General features: G+C 45.2%; 1 protein-coding gene across 6 annotated transcripts in view; it reads right to left on the bottom strand.

The window, feature by feature from the left end:
• Nucleotides 1-30: 30 nt before the first annotated feature.
• Nucleotides 31-20,182, bottom strand: part of DGKD (diacylglycerol kinase delta) — a 61,538-nt gene continuing 41,386 nt past the window's right edge. For 3 of the 6 annotated variants that reach the window (XM_027661973.1, XM_027661975.1, XM_027661976.1), the window contains 15 exons: nt 19,348-19,503; nt 18,468-18,596; nt 17,433-17,529; nt 17,043-17,153; nt 16,237-16,333; nt 15,425-15,532; nt 14,703-14,816; nt 14,160-14,294; nt 11,773-11,924; nt 10,901-11,012; nt 10,642-10,734; nt 10,154-10,273; nt 9,714-9,831; nt 8,369-8,499; nt 3,179-7,266 (listed from right to left, as the gene is read on the bottom strand). In XM_027661973.1, coding sequence (XP_027517774.1) covers nt 7,177-7,266; nt 8,369-8,499; nt 9,714-9,831; nt 10,154-10,273; nt 10,642-10,734; nt 10,901-11,012; nt 11,773-11,924; nt 14,160-14,294; nt 14,703-14,816; nt 15,425-15,532; nt 16,237-16,333; nt 17,043-17,153; nt 17,433-17,529; nt 18,468-18,596; nt 19,348-19,503 — 1,763 coding nt within the window. In that variant the 3' untranslated portion in view covers nt 3,179-7,176. Of the gene's footprint in view, nt 1,470-2,238; nt 2,633-3,178; nt 7,267-8,368; nt 8,500-9,713; nt 9,832-10,153; nt 10,274-10,320; nt 10,509-10,641; nt 10,735-10,900; nt 11,013-11,772; nt 11,925-14,159; nt 14,295-14,702; nt 14,817-15,424; nt 15,533-16,236; nt 16,334-17,042; nt 17,154-17,432; nt 17,530-18,467; nt 18,597-19,347; nt 19,504-20,182 lie in introns of those variants that run through there. The other 3 variants (XR_003530699.1, XM_027661974.1, XM_027661977.1) reach the window with 3 other exon arrangements.

The raw sequence follows: 20,182 nt of genomic DNA, 5'->3' as shown, positions 1-20,182 counted from the left end.
AACATTTAGAGAAAACCCTCAATCCTTTTCAGAAGTTTTCTTGCATTGGAGGTGGGGGGAACCAGCATGTCCCCCTTCTCTGAGAACAGTGTTTACAGCAGCACCTCTGCAAGCTGGGCAGCAGTCACGGAATTACTGAGGTTGGAAAAGACCTCTGAGTCCAACCTGTGACCAATCACCACCTTGTCACCCAAACCAGAGCACTGAGTGTCACATCCAGCCACTCCACCACCTCCCTGGGCAGCCCCTTCCAGTGTCTAATCACTCTTTCTGTGAAGAAATTCTTCCTAATGTTGAGGACAGGGCATTTTCATGCAAATTACCTGTGCAGGTAGGAGTCCTCAGGGGTCCTCTGTCAGGGAAAGTGCCACTGGGGTCCAGTGAAAGGTGGGCCCCCTGCCCTGGGATCTCAGCTCACATCCCCTGACACTGTTCAGGAGAGCACTGAGTGCTTATAAAACTTTTTTTTTTTTTCCATTTCACCTCACAAACTTTCCCATGGGCTTTCTTGAAAACAAGCTCTCTTTAAACGAAGGGTTCACCGTTCAACCACTGGGGACTTGAGCTAAAATAAAGATTGTGGCATCTGAAATCCCAGCTGGGGAAGGTGTGTGCACTGCCAGCTCTGCTGTATGTCCTTCATCCTCAGTTCAGCCATTCCACAAGAAAACTTCCACTGACATTAATGGTAACAGATTTTTGTGGCAATTAAAGTTTATGCAACATACCTGAATACAGGAAACACAGGTAGGACCATATATTACATTTTATTCATATATGTAGCTGACTTTGCCATTTGCTACCACACAGGTTGCACGGGTTTTAATACACTTCTGTCTCTAAGACTTGGTATAGCTTGGAAATTTAGGACACACACATCAACTGCCAATCTAGAAGATTCAAATCTGTGTGTCAGTCTCTTAAAAAATTCTTGCTTTTTTTTAAACCCCTATACTGATACTCAGAAAGAATTTACTTCTTCATCAGCCCTTGTGTTTTGAGGGTTTTATTTTCCTGTTTTCCCATTTCTCCTGCCACTGTAGTGCAGAAATGTGTATTTTAAAAGCCTGCATTTGGGTTATCAGATGATCTTATGACTCCTGGTGCAGGGGATTGAAGAAAAGATACTCTAGGGTACCTCAAGATCTGCCCAGTTTTGCATGCCAGGGAATCATTTCAATCTAAACAATTACAGTGCTGGGCTCTCTGCTTTCTAGTTCACCTTCATTAAAAAAAAGGGATTTTTCTAAGGAGGGCTAGAAAAGGGTAAAGAGGAGAAAGAGGAAACTTCACAAGTGGATGGCAAGACAGAGGCTCCATATAATTTAAATTAACACTGCGGAGAGTTGTGATTCACAGTTGTTACAAACAGCTCTACCAAGGTCTCCCTCTCATCCTGGGTCCTGATTTCTTGCAAGATCTGCAGAAACCCAGTGTTCTGTGAGCCATCATCTCTCTCAATGAACCACCTGAAATGAAACAGTGCAGCCCATGAGTGCAAACCAACCTGCTCCTGGAGAAGGACCAGAAGGCTTAGGCCACCCCTTCCCTGCTCCCAGGAGGAAAAGCCGTAGGCCACAAACGACCTTGTATTTTACCATGAAGGTCACTTGGTCACTGGAACTCTTCAAACAGAAGTTGCTCAAGAACTGCCATAAATCTTTTAGCTGTTATAGCATGAAATGTAACTTTCCACAGTCTCAGAACCTTCTTAGGTTCTTAATTCTCAGAACCTTCTCAGAATTAAACATCTCGAGCTGCTCCAGGCCCAGCTGGGAGGTGCACAGTTATTCATCCCAACCACAGAGCTGCCAAACAAGAAATTTACCTTATGACTCTGCAGCTGCTTTACAGGTGAGAAGTGGCAGGGTTGCCTCTGAACCTGTTAGTTTGCAGAGCTGCCCATTCAGCTGGAGCAGACCTCCTTCTCAAGACACTTTACACTCTATTAAAAAACCCAAATACATAAACCCTCCCTACCCAACACCACCTAGGACAAGGGAAACACCAGAAGAATAAGAATACTTTGTGTTTTTAAAACTCACTGGCACTTCAAGATCTTCACAGTACACCTCTCTTCCCATCCACTCCTGAGATCCATGTGGTAGTTAAGTCAAACCAAGACGATGGCAGCCCTGAGCAGGTCTGACATCTCAGCAATGAGACACTGAGTGGGGCAATGTGTTTTTTGCTATTGGCTTCTGCCACATACTTAAAAAAAAGTCCAAAACAAATTACCTGTATCAGAGAAGTAAGAGTATCTTCTGCCTCTGCTGTTGCTTTCTTTGCATGTTTTCTGTAGTGCCACCTAAAGAAGAGCCTTACATTCAGGTCTGATAGGATTTTTCTTTTCTCCTTATTCCTGCTCTAGGTAACATCGTAATGATCAATTTTACCATTTTCATCTTGCAAGAGTATGTAACATTAGTATGATTTCTCATGTTCCTGTCACATAAAGTCTCTCTCCACACTTCCATTTAACTATCAAGTACAAAGGTGTTTTTCACATAGAAAATATTCACGACCATTATAACTTACTTTCCATCTACTTTGCAACAGTACTGTGGGACTCTACAACCAGTTTAAATTAGCCTGCTGAAGTTTCCTGTCAGCATCTCATGAACACACCAATCTGTATGGACAGAAGAGAAAGTTTATCACAATCAGCTCTACGGACTGCTCACCCAAACACCTCCAAATTCTATCAAGTTTACAGGTGTCCTTTTATGGCATTGAGTTTCTACCGTCCATGAGAAAATTCCCTTCTCCCATATTTTTGTAAATGCACCTTCACTCATTCCAGTCACTGTATACATTGCCTGCAGTACATGGAGTGCTCCCCTCTCACCCTGGCACAGCACCCATGGGAGCTCTGCAAACACTTGAGGTAACAACACACACCCTGCTGTGTTCCCAGCAGGGTCTGCCCCTCGAGCTGGGGGTTTGCAGGCAGCAGAGCTATGAGCAGGATGAGCACCAGCAGAAACACCACATTTAAAACATCTTTTGTTCACTGCAAGATGTAGCTAATGAAAATAAACTACCTGATGTCTTCTACTCCAATTAAACCAGCACAAAAAGCTGCTACAAAACTAATCTACAACACTCCCATTTACTATTTCACTCCTCTCTAAGGAACAGCTCTGAACTTCTGATGCAAGTCAGATAAAGCCACTTGATCACAGCACAGTTTTTTATTAGCTGGTTCCCACCAGATGGGCACAGCAGCCCTCTCACAACAAAATCAGTAACAGAGAATCCTTACTGGAAGCTCAGAAACATGTTTACTTTATATACAAGAAAAACTTATTTACAACAATCAACAGTAAACTATGTACAAAAAAAAATACAAGAGACATTGCCATGGTAGTCACTGTATAAATTAACATAATAAATAGGAGGGAAGCAGGTCCCATTCTTAAGGCACAAAACCTTCTTCCCAAGACTGTACAGGGATTCACTTGCTTCCCTATGCTTTTGACAGGATCACAGGAATGGTGGGGAGACCCCTGAGGAACAACAGTCGGTGGACAATGATATGGACATGCAGTCACTGCTAACAGCTGTAGAAAAGCATCATTTTTCATCCTTTCCTTTTTTTTTCTTTTTACAGTACACACATCTTAAGATACAAAATATTTCTTGTAAACAGTCTTTATAAATCAGGTCGCTAGTATGCACATTTTTAAATAACACTAAAACAATGAACGAAGCTCCATTCGATTTGGGTGCAGAAACATTCCCAGGACTGGCACTGAAGGCCTTGGCAGAGTTGGAAGCCCCCAGGCTCCTGTGCAGCCCAGCCAGGCAGCACCTCTGTACAGCTCCCTCTACTGCAGAGTAGGGGGCAGGAAGATCCCCCCGAGCCAAAACAGACAGGTTGGATCAGCCCTCGGGAAGGGAGCCCAGAGCAGGGCACCGCTGGCAGCTGCTTCAAGCGTCCCTTGAGTCCCCACTGCATGCAACCCCACCTAACCCCAAAGTCATTCCCCAGAATCTGCCATCAAATATCCAGGACCGTGCCAGAGCGAGAGAGAACAGACTGAAACCTCCTCCTAGAAGGAACCCTATGCCCGGCTCACTGCAGCCACTGCCAAGGGGAGGGATGAGGAACAGAAGGTGCCGCGCGGCTCTCCCGGGAGTTGCATTTTTTAAGAGACTAAACACTGTGTGATATGTGCAGTCCTAGCTTCTCTCAAGCTGGTGTTTACCTGAGACTGCTGGACAGTCTCTTTTTTGGCAAAGCAGCAGATTTTAATAATTGTCTTTCCTGAGTTTCTCTCCCACAAAAAAATTATCAGATGCCAGAAGAGGAACTCGGAATAATGTACCCAGGAGTTCAGCTCCCTACTCTGCAGATGGCTCTCACTGATGTTCAACACAAATTGTCTTCATCTATTCACTAAGTCTCTGCAACAGAAATCTGCATTATTCCCAGTGAGACACACAGAGCTATGGCCCTTTTGTGAGATCTATACCTTAACAAATATTCAAAGGCACTCAGGTTAAATGTGGATCCCATTTTCTAGCTCTTAAAAGAAGGTAAACTCCCTCCCTGCCTCTGATAAGCAACAGACAGGAATATACTGGCTCTCAACCCTTTGAAAAACGTGCATGCACACAAAAAGGATCTGAAGGCATTGGCACAAAGATCATAAGAGCAAAAGAAATGAAGATGGGTCTGTGCAGGCATCATCACTCAGAGCAGATGGCTAATATTGACAGATATGGTACGAATTAAGGAACATGCCTGAACGTAAAAACTCTTTGGATTCCTCTGTTGCTCTGGGCAGGAAGAGTAGAGAGAAGCTGTTTCTATGGAGGCAATAACTTAATCCCTCAGGGATTATGCAAGCAAGGCAAGTGCATATTGTTTATGCATCTTTAACCACGAGGTTGCCTGGGGAAAGTTCAGAGCAAGAACAGCTCCTTCACCACAAAGAGGAAGAAACACAGATCTCACCTCTCCTCCAGAGTTCCCACCTGCCTCACTCCCCTGCTGCATTCTCCTGGGAAGGCACATGGATGTCCCAGCCAGGCTCCTTCCTGGGACTGTCAGCAGGGAGGATGGCTGCAGCCTGGAGTTCTCCTTAGGGGAGGCTTCTCATTGGCATCCACACATTGCTCTGGGCATCACCAAGCAAGTGGAAAAATACAGTATGACTGCAACTATTATTGATCTGATACCTCAGGAATTCAATATAGTCAGGGGGTCTGTACTGAGAAATAAAAATACAGCTATGGAAGCAACTGTCAGTGTATAGGTAGGAAAAACAAACTCAGGGCAAAGCTGGACGTATTTCTTGCTCAGTCCCCACAGTATTTATACCAGAAGTGTTCCTACCTGGATCAAGCACATTAGTCTTCTTTTACCTTCTCATGAGCAAAACCTGTCACTCACCAGGCTGACTGGTTAGAACAAGACAGGGAGAGCTGGAATAATCCTTGGTGAAATACTAGAGAATCCAATGGAGTTTGCCCAGAATGAAATCAGCCCAGAACCTTTATAAGCTGTCAAGTCTTTACAGAAGCTAACTTGACTGCTTGTTGTTAGACTAGAAAGGTGATATCAATTTGATAAAAATCCTTACAAAGAAGAATGATGTCCTCAGGTAATGATCTTCTTTACCACTGTGTGTGTGGCCTATTCTGTCTGCAGCCAAAATCAGACAGGTGCCACTCTGTAATAATAAAAAAATAAAACACACACAAACTGACAGAGTAGTTAAAAATTTCTGCTGTCTCCCAACTTCTACAGCACTGGTTGTTCTCAAATTTCCTTTGCAGTGATAAACATGGTGATATAACTATCCATGCTGGTCTTGGGCTTTAACACTCACCCAGTTGGGGCCAGGCACCTAGAAACTCTGAGTCAGAGGCACGAATTTTTCCATGCTACACTGTTGATGGAACCAAAGGCAATTTATCAACATACTTCTGTTTTCATTAAGATGCTCATGTCCTCAGTAACAATCCTCCTTCTCTCAGTGCTCTGATGTTTGAGAAGACATGGTATCTCTCTCAGGGGTACTGAGCCATCCTAATCTTTTGGTATCACCTTGGAGTGAAGGAGCAAGGCAGCAAGAGAGACATGCAAGGTGGAAAAGCCATTAAGACCAAGACAGGTGAAAAGATGCAAGTATTAGACATAAATCACATATTTTGTGGCAGAAACAGTTTTCTGCACTGCAAGCTGAAGCAAAGAAACAGCTCTCTTGTTTGTGGCCACAGAAGTGGCACTAAATGGGCAGGTTGTTGCCCACCATTCTGTTCTCTCCACCAAGATAAATTGTCCTATATCTCATTTCATTATGTTACGCTTCCTGTGCTGCCCAAACATCTCATTAGCTTTCCTCTCCCTTTTATCTGGCCTCCTGAAGATGAATTCAGAAGAGGGAATGTCAGAGCTGATCTCCTGCAACCTTCTGGCTCTCCAGAATTTCGTCTTTTCTTACTACCAGAATTTCTGAACAATTGTTTGTGATGCCTGAACACCTGACAATGTACCATTGCCCCTGGTTGGGACAGGAGAGCCAGGCCCAGTGGGAGGCCCGGCCAGCTGGTGAACCACATGCATTGTTTGTTGCAAAGGCATAAGTGAGTGAGAATCACTGATATTCATCGGAGGAGGTCTGTACTGGCTTTGAATTTTGGATGCAAACTGCATGCAACTACAGGTGTATTAACAGGGGAGCAGTAAGACAAAAGGACAAGCTTTGTCCCACTTATATACGCTAAATACAGGTGTGGCACAGAGATGAGTGGGAAAGTTTTGGGTCTGAAGAGACTGTCAGATGCTCCTGAACTAAGACTGGCCAATATATCTTTTGCCCTGAATTATTCTACTGTGATGAAGTTATCCAGTAAAGGTAGCTGTGTTGCAATTCTCAGGAGTCTTGCACTGTCACTGGAACCAGAACTTCCCACGTCAGAGGACATGGCTCTTCAAACAGCGAGTGCGTTCCCTCCGGGAGGCTCTGCCGACTGCAGATCAGGTGCCTCTCCACTGGATGCAGCCGTACCCCACAGGAAAAAGTAGCACCATGCTTGGTTGATATGAGCTCTGAACAGCTCCAACTTGGCTGCTCAGTAGAGACAGTTGTGAGCACATCTGCTCGGTGAGGTGACTGCTGTGCAGTTAGCGGGAATGGTAGACACAGGCTGTGAAAACAGAGGCTAAGCCTCGCTGGCAGAAGTGCTCCGGCTCAGCTCCTTGATCCCGTGCAGGATCCTCTTCATGTGACCCACTTTGGTCACACCCAGGTCCTGGAAGAAAAGAGAAAACCTTACCTTCAGAGAAAGGCAGGGGGGAACTCCAGGTGGCCAAGCAATGGTTACAAACTAGTCAGCCAGTTACAAAGAGAGGAGAAAACCAACCAGAAAGATAACAAACCTGAGGGTTATATACAGCACCTCCAACCACATGTCAAAAAGCTACTAAGGAATGCAGAGCAGGCACAGAGAAGTGTAGAGAAACAACTGTTAGCCAGAAACACAAATTGCTTTGGCTGTCAAAGACTGAGAGAACAGAAAGAGCACACAGATCAAGGACCTAAGCTAGCAGCCAAAACATGCAGGAACAACCAACCAGTCACATCAAATAACTGGTTACCATGCAAAAAAACCCAGGCTGCAGCTGGATGGCATGTGGAGGGATCAGCTACACAGGTCACAGCAAACCTCCCAATGGGAACACAGTCAAAATCACACATGAGATCCAAGGAGCCTTTGACAAATGCCACAAACCACTTCATAAGTGTTTTCCTGCTCTATGCAAGTGACCACAATGATGACATAAGTCTCTTGCACATACAAAGCACTTTCAAGTTCTCTCCATAGAGACAGCGTCTCCTGGTGAGGAGATGAAAAGTTGGGCAGTGTGATTGCTAAGCACTATTAAAAAAGATTCTCTCTGTCTATGAGCCTCATAAAAGGGCACAATCACTTTTTCTGGTAACAAAGAAGTGTGATGAACTATTTGTCCAGTCACTGCACAGTAAGAATCAAATTCTGCCAATCACAGCACGTTCTGCAAAGATGGGACAGTAGCCGAGAAGTTGAAAAGTTCCATCATTAAAATCAGAGACTCTCAAGAACACTATCTGCAATCTGTATGCTGGACTGTATCATATCTCTAGAAGACTGTGGTAGAACTGGACAGCTGGTCCCTCAACTACCTCTTCTACCTCCCTACTATTAAAAAACCAGGTGACCTAAACCAGTGAGAAAATAAGATGAGACTGCAATGACCCTGTTCGTCTCGCCAGGGCACTGGAATGAACAGCAGGCAGACCACTTCCAAGCACATTCAGCACAGAAGTCATGCAGATGCAGCTGGCTATTTCTCATGAGCCAACCATGAAAGTACCTTGAGGTCCCTCCGCTCGAGGTGCAGGAGCTCAGAGCCCCGGACGTCATGGCGGATGAAGATATCCTTATACTCACAAAGACTGAGATGCTCAAGCCAGGCCGCAACCTCCTCCGTTCCCCAGAGGTGAACTGTCAGAGATGGAAAAGCAGGAGTGCATTGAGTACCCAGAATCCCAGGAGACAGTGAGAGATGAGGACACCACAGCACTGAGTGCCAGAGGAGGAGGGCAGCCAGGACCACAGCCTCAAACCAAGGGGAGGGCAGCATGACCTACGATCTCAAACGAAAGAGGTAGGACAGAGAAAGGTAAGAGGTGTTCCCTTAAGTAGAGGCTTGCTGTGGTACAGCCAGGAGGGAGTGCATGTTTGTTTTTATGGGATTGGATATGTTTTTTAAAGTTTACCCCCATGCTTTAGAAGAGTCAATTCACTGATACTCTTCTGTGTACAAAACAACAGGTTCATAAAATACATGATAAAGAATCACAGCCCAGATTACTTTGCTATTATGTACAATCACTCGTGCCCAGTAAACAGAATGGCAAACTCTCTCCCCCTTGTCTGAGGAAAAGAGGAGGAGTTTAGAGGTTTAGACTTCCACCTTCTTGCACAGCCTCTAACTAAGAGAATAATAAAGTTTTCAAGTTCTAGGAGGCAACGAATGAACACCAGCCTGTCAGAGAGAAGGAGACTGTACCCACAACTCCATGGCAGAGGACAGGACCCAGGAGCCCACAGAACAGGTAGTACTTCTGAATTTTAGAAGAAAGCCTTCATAAGGAGAGCACAAACCAAAAATCAACTAACCCAATTTGGAGAGAAAGTATCTTGAATGGCAACTTGTTGATTCATGGCCAGTTTTTATCTAGTTACCAGTAGGATTAAAGGTCAGGGTGCACCTGTGGTGATGCTGATGCCCAACCAACTAGACATGAAACTTGATTAAAGCCTGAAGGTGAATCAATGAGAAAACAACATTTACCATATCACAGAGAATTAGCAGTGAAGAAACTGGAGTTATGCGGACTTGGGCCCCACAGTCATTTTGATACTTTAAATGCCAAAATCCTCAAATTCGCTTCCCTAAACACCCCCTGAAATATCCCTGGAAATATGTAGAGAGAATTCTTCAGAGGGTACCTCCTGTTCCTGCTCAGGAATGTTTGCGTGGTACTGGGGGATCATGACTCAAAAAGGAGCAACAAGCTACTCTGCCACATGAAGACGACTGAGTGGACCTCCAAGAAAAGGCAGATGCAGGTGAAACAGGAGGAATGTGTGAGGAGACAGACAAAGAAGAGGTAGTGTAACAAAGAGACACAGTGAATGAGCAGACTGGGTACCCGGCAGTCCCATGCTACTATGAGTCTCCTTATTTTTGTTGTTCTTCTCCTTTTTAAACTTGGTCACCAGGCGGAATTTGCCACTGCGGCTGCGTTTAGAATAATCCAGCATCTGGTTCTGCAAGAACAGAAAGGGAAAATCAGGCTCTCAGTTATAAATTGATTGGAATGAACCAAGAGCAACAACCACTGTCAAGCTCAGCTCCACGACCTTGTAAGAGAGGGAAAAAAAATTCTAAACTCATTCTGATCAAGAAAGGAAAGGAAGTAGAGAAAGTTGATCCCATGTCAGCCAAGGGATCTTAGCAGGAAATTACTTTCTTTAGCCCTGGGGAGCTGAGTTTCCTTCTTAATGACGTTTTCTCACATCAGTCATACAGTCACGGCCAACTAGGGAAAAAGAGAACAGCTAGGGAAAAAATAGCCCTGGTTCTCCTCACCTCCTCATCACAGGGCTCCATAAGCTGCCACAGCCAAGGGATGTCTGCCAATTTCCTCAGCTGGAGGTCCATGTCTGCCAGGGCTGCCTGGAGCTGCTCCTTCTGGGGAGGATCTAATTGCTAGATGAGAAATGGAAAGAGAGCAGAGTTAAAACCACATGGTGGAACACACAGTCAGGCCCTTGCCTCAAAATCCCTAGCTAACAAAGCAGTTCCTCCTTATAAAAGGAAGTGCACAGCAAGTACTCTGTCCAGACCTTACCAAGCCAACGATTCTCATCTCTTCTGAGCTCCGAACTCCACAGAGTCTACCTTGACTGCTCATCATACCCATGTAGCAAAATCATCCTAATTCCTGGATAACATTTAAACTGACTGTAGAGTTACAAAGACAAGGAAGCCCAAGACCAGCAAAATGTTATGCCAAGGTAACAGGAGGAGAGGGGAGGAAGTGAGAGGTTGCTTTCCTCCTGCTTTGTGCTCCTTACCAGAGCCATCTTGCCTGCCAGCAGCAGCTCTGTCTCATTGTGCAGGGCTTTGACATTATTCACCAACTCTACCACGAGGCTGCAGTTCAGACCCTGCAGGGAAGCAATTCATGCACAAGTTAAGCCTGATAGTGCAGAAGTCTGAGCAGTCAAAAGGAAGAAGTCTTACACAAGCAGGGCCTACTTTTGGTCAATCAGAAAGGAAAACCAAGAGCTATGGAGCGAGGACAAAATGGGAAATGCCAAGTGAGTGACGTACCTCTGTAGACTTGGATTTAGCGTAGACTTTGTCCATAGACTTGGAGCTGGCATTGACAGCATGGGCAAGCTCCTGTTCCATGTCCTGATAGGACTGGGCTATTTCCCGAATGCTAAAGAGAGAATGAGATTGCATCAGCACATGCTCAAAGCAGGAGATCTTTTCTGACTGGGGATCTCCTCCTAACACCCATCCCAGTGACATGGGCAGGGCTGGGGCACAGGAGGGGCACAGCCCCTGGCAAAGCAGGGCAGTTCTCCCCCCACAGTGAGCACACACAGGCAGATCTCACGGGCACAACTCCAGGTGCATGTTCAATTCTGCAAACAAATTGGGATCAGTGTGAAATACAACCCAGACATTTTAGTATGGCCACGGTGAAGTGAAAGGCAGCTGCACTTAGGGCAACTTAATTAACTCTGATGATTCTGGGAATTTTCTCTCAGAAGCCCAGACCAAGGTGCAGAATGTCTGACTAAAGGATGAACAGATGAGCATACAGTGATTTCTTCCAAAAAATCTCTGCTGGGCATCAGGGTTACAAGAACCCAGGTTGTCATCTGAGCTCCCAGAGAGGCTTTTGTTTCTTTTCTGATAAAAAGTAATTTATATTCAAAGATAACAGGTTCTTTCAGATTAAAGTGTCCATGTTTGCTCACAACAGTAATATTTTTTGTTCATAATGGCCTAAGAAAGTTTATTCAACTTCAAACCTCGTGCAGTTGGGACAGTGCATAATGAATGAGGCTGCTCCCAGTGACATGGACCAGCACTGTAAAGGGTAAGAGTGAACAGGAACAGCTCCAGGAACAGGAAGTATGACTTCAGGCCCCAAAGGAGGGCTCTATCACCAAAAGCAGGTTGAGTCTCACCTGTGGATCAGAGCACCTGCAGCTTGACCAAACTGGTTGATCTGAGTGGATTCCTCTTCAGACATGATCTCTGGTTGCAGAGAGAAAGAGGAGGGTCGGGACAACTCACACTTCTGTTTGTCCTCCCAGGACTTGAGGGTGCTCTCAAATGCCTAAAAACACAACAAGCAAACTATCAGGTACCTTGCGAAGCTCCTGTAAAAACCCAACGATTGTGCCTACACCAGTAAAACATGTAGATCTGGTCCAGACACTTTTCATTGCAGGACCCAGCTGCTGAGATGCCTAGAACTTTGCTAACTAGCTGGGTGGACTGAAGTTTTCCATGCCACATGCTTGCTTTGCTTTAATTTTTGTTTAAGCATAGTTTTAGTCAAAATTGGTAGGCCAGTTCCAAGGGCCAGACTAGTAAAAATCCATCCATTTCCTACTGCTGGCAGCCTTTTCTTTGAGTAGCTCTATCACTTCTACACTTCACTATTACTGTAACACTTCAGAGACTGAAATTAAAAATGTTCAAGGCTCCTCCATATCTGGAAGTAAATGGTGTTTCCCTAGGAACTGGTGGATCAAGCAGCTGAACTCAGAGCTAGGACCTGTCCTGTTTGCACCCTTACTGATATTCCTGGCAGCAGCTAGTGGTGTGGGAAGAACCAAAACAGATCCAGTGCAGAAGGATCAAAACTGAATACAGTGAGAATGAAAACTGTGGAACCCTGTGGTAAAGTAATCCCTTCCCCTACTGTCCCTCCTCCAGGACTTTGTCAGGCTCAGTCAGCTCTGTCAGCTCAGTGCAAGCTACCTGATCTCAGTCCTGCTGACGACTCTTCACTGGTCCAGATGAGGCCACATAAGGGAATTTTTTCCATCTTCAGTTTAGGAAACTATATATCCAAAATCACATTTGAAAAATGTTACCAAAGGTACAGGGTCACATGCATGAAGAGAGGACCCCAGTTCATCAACTGAATAGGACAGGTTTGCTCTGTGAAAGAAGGGGTGTGCCATGATCATCAAAAGGACAGCAGGAGAAACAAGGATAAGCCCATGGCCACGACAAAGTTGCGTGTTGCTCTGTGTCATGGTTTGACTGGAACCTATTCCTCAGTAGCAATTCCATGCCTGCAAAATCAGGTCTGCAGGCAGTGAGGAATGGGATGGCACAACCATAGCCACGGCTTCATGTGGCCCAACACAGAGCACACTCGCAAGGGGCTGCTGTGTCCTCTCTACCTCTTGTGTTTCACTCCACCTTCCCCACTATACCCACATATAAGCTGCCTCTCCTTTTTTCCCCTCCCTTTACCATTTCAGCAGGAATCGTGTTCCCCCTTGCTCTCTTTCTTCAGACTGGATATAAGAAAGAAATGTCATATGATGAAGGTTATGAAATGCTGGCAGAGGTTGCCCAGAGGTGGCTGCCTCAGCTCTGGCAACATTCATGGTCAGGTTGGATGGGGTTTTAGGTAGCCTGGTCTAGGGGAAGGTGTCCCTGCTCATTGCAGGGGGGTTGCACTTAGATGACCTTTAAGGTCCCTCCCAACCCAAACCATTCCACGGTTCTATGATCATTACCCACAGTGGCTTTTTATGCCCACCTTTGCTTTCTCTTCATACTACCATGTTTACAACTTCCTGCCTGTATCAAGCTTCTTTCACTTTTTCTCTTTGCTCTTCTCTCTTTTCTTGTAATTCAGCAGAGGAGTCTTTTGCAGAGGACCTTGATTTGCTCTGGAAACTGGGTAAAGGGGCACTGTGGTGCAAAGTATTAAGAGCTGCTCTCAACTTAACTGTTTATGCGTGGACAGTCACAGAATTGAGAGGAATCATAAAGCCTGTTTGTGCCACAGCAAAGCCTTTATCCTCTCCTTTGGCTTACCCTCAGTCAGTAAATGAGCAGTAAAAGAGCAAGGAGGCTTCCTTATCTGCTAGTACTCATCAGATATATTTGAAAATTATGAGACTGACAAACACTTCTGAATAAGGCACGAGATGCTGCTTTACATAGTCAATGAGGGATAAGCCACATACTGAGCAGTAATGAGAAATTAAGATATTAACCATCTGAATCTAGACAATCCGTGGTAGTTGGTGAGGCAGGCACCCTGTGGGAAAAACAGCATGCAAGGGTGTTAAGAAACACTGTCACCAGGCACCTAGAAAAGGAAGTAAAATAAGCTTGCATAAACAACCTTATTTATGCCAATTCCCAAGTGGTGAATGCAAGTCTGATCATATTCTTTCCCAAAAGTTTTATGGTGTGTAACAAAATATGCTTCTTGCATTCACAAAGATAACATTCACGTGTGGCTGTTGCCACATTCTCCAGAAATATGAGACATAAAAAGACGTGTATGCTGCAAGAGTGTATGCAAGACTGCTCTTACCCTGTCTCGGGTGAGGGTCTGTGCCCTGTTCTTATGAACAATCCAAATGTAACCTGGAGGCTGGATCCAGGCCTCTCCATCCACTTGCACGGGAACTCCCTCTTCTCCAAGGATTGCTATCTTCACCGTCCGACACTGCAAGAAGTGACTGCATCAGAAAAGCCCTAAAATGTTGCTTTTCCAAAAGCATGAGCCATTCTCTGTCTTTGCAAAACCCTTCCCCAGGTGCTGTAGCTTTGGTGCTACTTGAGGCATCTGTGTCTGGGCAGCAGGGCACACCTTGCCCTTGAGCAGCAGGGAGCACTTGCTGTGTCTCTGGAAGAACCTGTATTTGAGTTGTTGGTCTAACTCCTACCACAGTGAACGCTAGCAAACAATTCCACGCTCAGATGGCCCCTGAATATTCTCATTTCCAGCCCTGGTGGGTGCTCTTCCCATGGACCAGAGAGAGCACAAAGGAGGGTTTTACTGACTGAAGCTGGCTCCAAAGTCACCAGCTGGAGAGGGGGGCAGGCACAAAGAGCTCACAGAAGCAGGTGATACCTGTGCAATGCGGTGGTGCTGCAGGTTGATCACACGTGACACTGCCATCTGCATGCTGCCAAACACGGCCACTACCTCCAAAATCTTGTCATCAAAGGAAGGGGCTGTAAATGTCTGCCAGATACAGGGGAGAGAGAATTCAGATGACATACAGCTCTGTTGAAGAGGTTTCCTTTAACCCCTTACTGGTGCGGATCTGGGGGTCGGCTTTCAAATGTGCTCTTTAATCTGTATAAAATTAACAGGGCTTGAAGCTGACAATCTGCAGTGAACTAGCAGGGAGAAAAAGGAGGCTTGATAGTTCCACTGTGCTTCCAATGGCTAAATTATAAGTGCAGACACACAGGCTGTAGGACACAAGGCAATAATTATTCTTCACAGAGAAGGTACTCCTTCAATAAATACAATAAAATGTTTCTGAGTAAATCTACCTGCCTTTGCCTTCAAGGGGCTTTACTTCTCCACCAGTCTATGGTGACAAGGTCAACCTAAAACACTTCCTGCAGCTCCAAATAGTCTGGTGATGTTTCTACTGAATCATTACAGACTGCCTGGGTACGAAGCTGCTGAAGACTGAATTTCAGTATCTTACCCACTTCCCAAAGAAAGTACAAGCAGACAGGCCTCTTGACCTCTTCTTGCAAGTACTGTTCTCAGGGGCTCTGACTTCAAAAGCAACAGTAAGTAGAAACATTTCCTGGATTGCCTTAGAGAATACTCACATCATCTTCCTTGGTTCCCCCCCAGAAGTTGGTGCCTCCTGCGTAGCTGGGGATGTTGAGTACAGCAATCCCCTGGAGACTGGGCAGAGGGATTGGCCTCCCATCACACTGCACAGAAAAGAAGGCAACACTGCTCTCAGCCCAGCAGGAGAGAGCCCCTCCTGCCAGACCACATGCTCTAAGAACAGAAAACAGCCAACACAGCTTAGTAGTACATTAATTCAGGTTTCTTCCCATTTATTTTTGACCTAGCAGAGTAGAACGTATCCACTCAAGTCTCTCTTTTGGCAGACATGGATTTTAGAGAGATACTGTTGCTTCTTTTCCCCTAACAGGAACAGGAAACATCTGAGAGGCTTGGCAAACCCTCGTGGCTTATTCCTCCAGAAAGGGGAATAAAACTCATGAAACACCTACGTGATGAGGGTCTCCTCCTGCAAGTTACCTGTTTATGTTTTATATGGCCTATACAATAGTAATTTTACCCAGTCAGATGCACATTATAGTGTCAAATAAAGAGCTTTCCACTGCACCTACTATCTAAAATGATGTGTTCACATTAGATACCACATGTACTATAACAATCCATGCTGAACACTGAGCTGGGAACAGCAAATACTTTACAGCGAGATGATACTTCCCTTATGGTCTGAAAATACAAGTTATCCTCCAGAACCAGGAAAAGCCACTTTTAGTTGTATCAGGCAGGCAAATGCCACTAAGTAGAATCACCATGCCAAAGTCACAGTGCCCGAAGGAGATGCAATTAGGCATCCCAGTTTTGGGAACAGAAGAGCATGCTAATTCCTCACCTCCAGCAAGACTTTCTGCTCCAGGTTTTTATATGTTCTGTGCAGCAGCTCCTTGGTCCCCAACACTCCGTACCACATCATGTTCTTTGTACGACTTCTAAGGGGGCAAATCAAAAGAGAAGAAGTCAGCACAGACATTTACCCTTTCACCAAGAAGGAAGAAAAACCTCACATTGAAATGATACCTGCTATGTCCTAAAACACAAAGGTGCTCTGCTTCCAAAAGGTTCAAGCACTCCGAGTGGTCACCATATGTGTTAGGGAACTACTTCCCTTTAAATAGGTGTCAGGTAGGAATTGAGGATGACTGAGTAATAACACACGCTACCAGGAACATACACAGACTCCCCTGGCATAGAACTTGTCCATCTCCTACAGCAGGACATCAACAGTGTTTGGCTGTATTAGCTCAAGTACAGCAAATGTACCAACCCCAGGCTACACAAAGCATCCTGCAGCTGCCCAGGTATTCAAAAGGCCAAACCCGAAGTTTGTACTAAGACAGGATCAAGGCCAAAACCAGCCTCTTGTGGCTAAATAGCCCAGGAGAAAAACCTTTGAGATGACATAAAAAGAACAAATGCACTCAATTTACACCAACATAACTACTTAAAGACCTTAGAGCATAATAAATCAGTAATAAATCAATAATTTATCTCCTCTGTCATGATTTCAAGCCTCGAAGGAGATTATTTACACAACACACCTATTCAGCACATGTGTACACAATCAGCTTCCAAACCACAGAAGAATGAAGTGGTTTCAGTCACTTCTAGCAACAATTCAAAGATCAAAGCCAAACCCACCTGCATTTCTCTGGGTGCTCATCACGTTTGTTGTTGAAGTCCAAAGAAATCTTTGCATCCAGTCCAATTCCAAAGTAATTATTCATGACACACTTCTCTGTGTAACATTCACTGTCAATCAGAACAAAACTCCCATTCGTAACTCTGGGTACCATTTGATGTGTATCTCACATAGAATCCCAGAGTCACTTAGGGTGGAAAAGACCATCCAGCCCAACTGTGGCCAAGGTGTAACTGCGTGTCTAACTCCATAAGCTGCCATTCCCTGGCACCCAGTCACGTAAGTCTGGGCTGCTGCAGCCTGTTACTCTGCTCTGGAAGTAATCCACTTCTCCTGAGGTCTGTTTGGAAATGCCCACTCCCTCTCTTCAAACTCCTGCAAATACTTACAGATTTTCAGGCTCAGAGTTAAAGGGATCAGCGTGAATCAGCAACCGGCTGATGACAGAGCTCCCAGGCAAAGAACCAGACATGCCAGCACGGATATCTGTAGGAAAATTGACCATGGAGGAGAGTGCAGCTAATCATAAGCAGAAAGCAGGTAACTTCAATCTCCAAGACAAGATAACAAGAGTTAATGTATTCTGCCCTGTCATTCGTGGAGAAAGCAAACAGCATTAGTGCTTTCTTCCACTCCAGAGCCTTAGCTCTTTTGACAAGCAGAAGGATTTCTGGGAATGCCTGCTGGGTCTCTGCCTGACAGTGTATTGCCTAAGGCCAGCAGCACAGTTGTACAGGAACATGGAAAAGGGCAACAGGAGTGTGTTCTCTGCAGTAGCCTTTTTGTTCCAGGGTGAGACACGCAATGTCCCTCCTCCAGTTAGTGTAGTAAGAGTAAAGTTACCCAAGTTGCTCAAGAACTACTGTCTCCTGCTTCTTAAATTATCAACTGGTGACCCACAAACAGTAGGTTTGTCAGAGAGAAAGGAAATTACCTGCCTCTAGAAGAGAAAATTTGAACAAGTAATTTGGAGGAAGAGGTGGAAGGACACTGCCACAGTGATGGGGAGAAGCTGCCGCTCAAGATGTGGGAGGTGGGAATTTTGCTGGGTCTGTGCACTTCCAGTGACTTCAGTCGTCACATGAAGGGACTCCCAACCTATGGCTGCCACTCTTCAGAAACCTTTCTCATATCTCCCTTCTCTAGGTTACTTTGAGATCAGCATCTCCTTGCAACTGGCACCTAAATTCTGCCACTTCACAGTGTTAATGATAATCTGTGTCTAGGTCTTAGCTACAAACTGGAAATTATTTCAGCTCACTCCAAGCCTCCTCTTGAAGCCATCCATAAGGGGATTTCTCTCCTGCACAAAAGAGCATCTGGCAGGACAATTTCATGTTTTCTTGTGGGGACTGCAGCCTGTGCTACTGTCACCCATGCTCCAGCTGGCTGCCTCAGTGGGAAGAGGTGGGTGTTACACTTACTTGGGTAGAGGATTTTTGTGTTCAGCATTGGCAAGTTGTCCCGGTTTCCTGTCTGGGGAGGAAGAGATGCAGAGCTGCCCAGCGACAAACTTCCTTTGTTTATTAGTCTTTCGCAAGGAGACTTGGAGGCTGTAAAACACAACACAAACATGGCTATTGACAAACAATGCTGTGATTCAGACCAGCACAGTCCAAGTAGCAAGACTGGGTCAGGACTCACTCAACAGCAAAACACTTGAGCCACCAGAAAACAAAGAGTTGACAGAACCAGTCATTAAGAGACAGAGACATTACATATGTGCTGCCAGAAAACCTCACAGACTAGAAGCACCAAAATGCCACATGAAAAATGTTACAAATGGAGATGAAAAAAAGCTGGTGCCAGCAGCGTAAGACAGAGTATTTGGCTCCCAATCCACACTCAGGGAAGTTTCAAATATATCTGCAGTGCTCAGGGATCTCTAACAAATTACTCAAATAACAGTCATTAAAGCAAATTGGCTGCTGTTCTCTGTCATCTGCAAAGGATGGCAGGGAAATGTCACCAGGTACATGACATGAAAAATGCTCAAGACCATCCTTGTCCAAGCACTGAAAGCCAAGAGAACCCAGATTACTGGCTAAGGTGCAAGAAAATTCATCACTCCTAGGCTCCATATGCTACGAGCACAGACCAGCCATCAGAGAGGCAGCAAAAAGTGGGGTGTATAATGCACAGGTTACAGCACAGAAACATGCAGGGCCTGAAGAGCAATCATGCAAAAATTAGAGAAAAACACAACACACCAGGTAATACATGTAACACCACCTTCCCTTTTTACAACTAACAGAACTGGAATGCACAGGCAAGACCTGCCTGGTGGTGGCTCCAGGGCAGTACCTTTCCTCCTCCCCTTGGACACTCCACAGCTGCTGCTGTGTGATGACTGCAGGGACATTTTATCCTCGTTCCTCAGCTCCTTGCCCTCCTCAGAGGATGACAGACTAAGCAGAAAACCCTCTTGCTCCTGGGTCTGGGCATTTTGCTCATCTACAGCTGTATGGAGAGAGAAAGTAGGTGAGTTTCTCACAGGAGTACCTCCCACTGATGTAAATAAAACCAGGATGGGACTCTACATGTCCCAATTCCTTAAAGGAAAGAACAGGAATAACAAAAAGCTCAGGTACTCAGACATCTTGAGATGTAAACTGTGTTACAGGTGATGGGCTTCCATTTATTTGCATTTAGATGTTGCCAGGAATTCTAACCAGACAGACATGAAGTGATTTATGAATTTTCTGCTTGTTTAATCTGTAGTGGTGCAATAACATAAGCCACTTGAAAAGGGCACTTAGACACATATAATGGAGGAGGAAGAAAATAGCAGTTGGTAAAAACCAATTCAAACAAAGGGAAGAATCAGATTACATACTTTGGAAGAAGAAAAACAGTTTGGAAAAGTTGAACAATCAATCTGAAATGTAACTGGAGTTTGCTGGAGAGCTGACATGATATAAACACTAGCATGTTGCCTAAAGAAATCGAAACTTCCTTTGCATGTAATCAACAGGCCTTTCCCTCCCCAGCAGCCCTTGCCAGAGCACAGCTCTAAACTGGCCACAGCTACTCTACCAGCTCCTGGCCTCCACAGGGGGACGAGCTCCCCTTCCTGCAGTCTCTTCCCCTCCCTTGTGCTGACTTTGGAGTTCCTCAAAATTACCCACAAGGCAATCCA

Source organism: Corapipo altera, unplaced genomic scaffold (genome assembly GCF_003945725.1).
Source record: "Corapipo altera isolate COAL_440 unplaced genomic scaffold, ASM394572v1 175, whole genome shotgun sequence".
NCBI classification, from domain to species: Eukaryota; Metazoa; Chordata; class Aves; order Passeriformes; family Pipridae; genus Corapipo; species Corapipo altera.
This window is presented reverse-complemented; position numbering and strand designations above follow the sequence as displayed.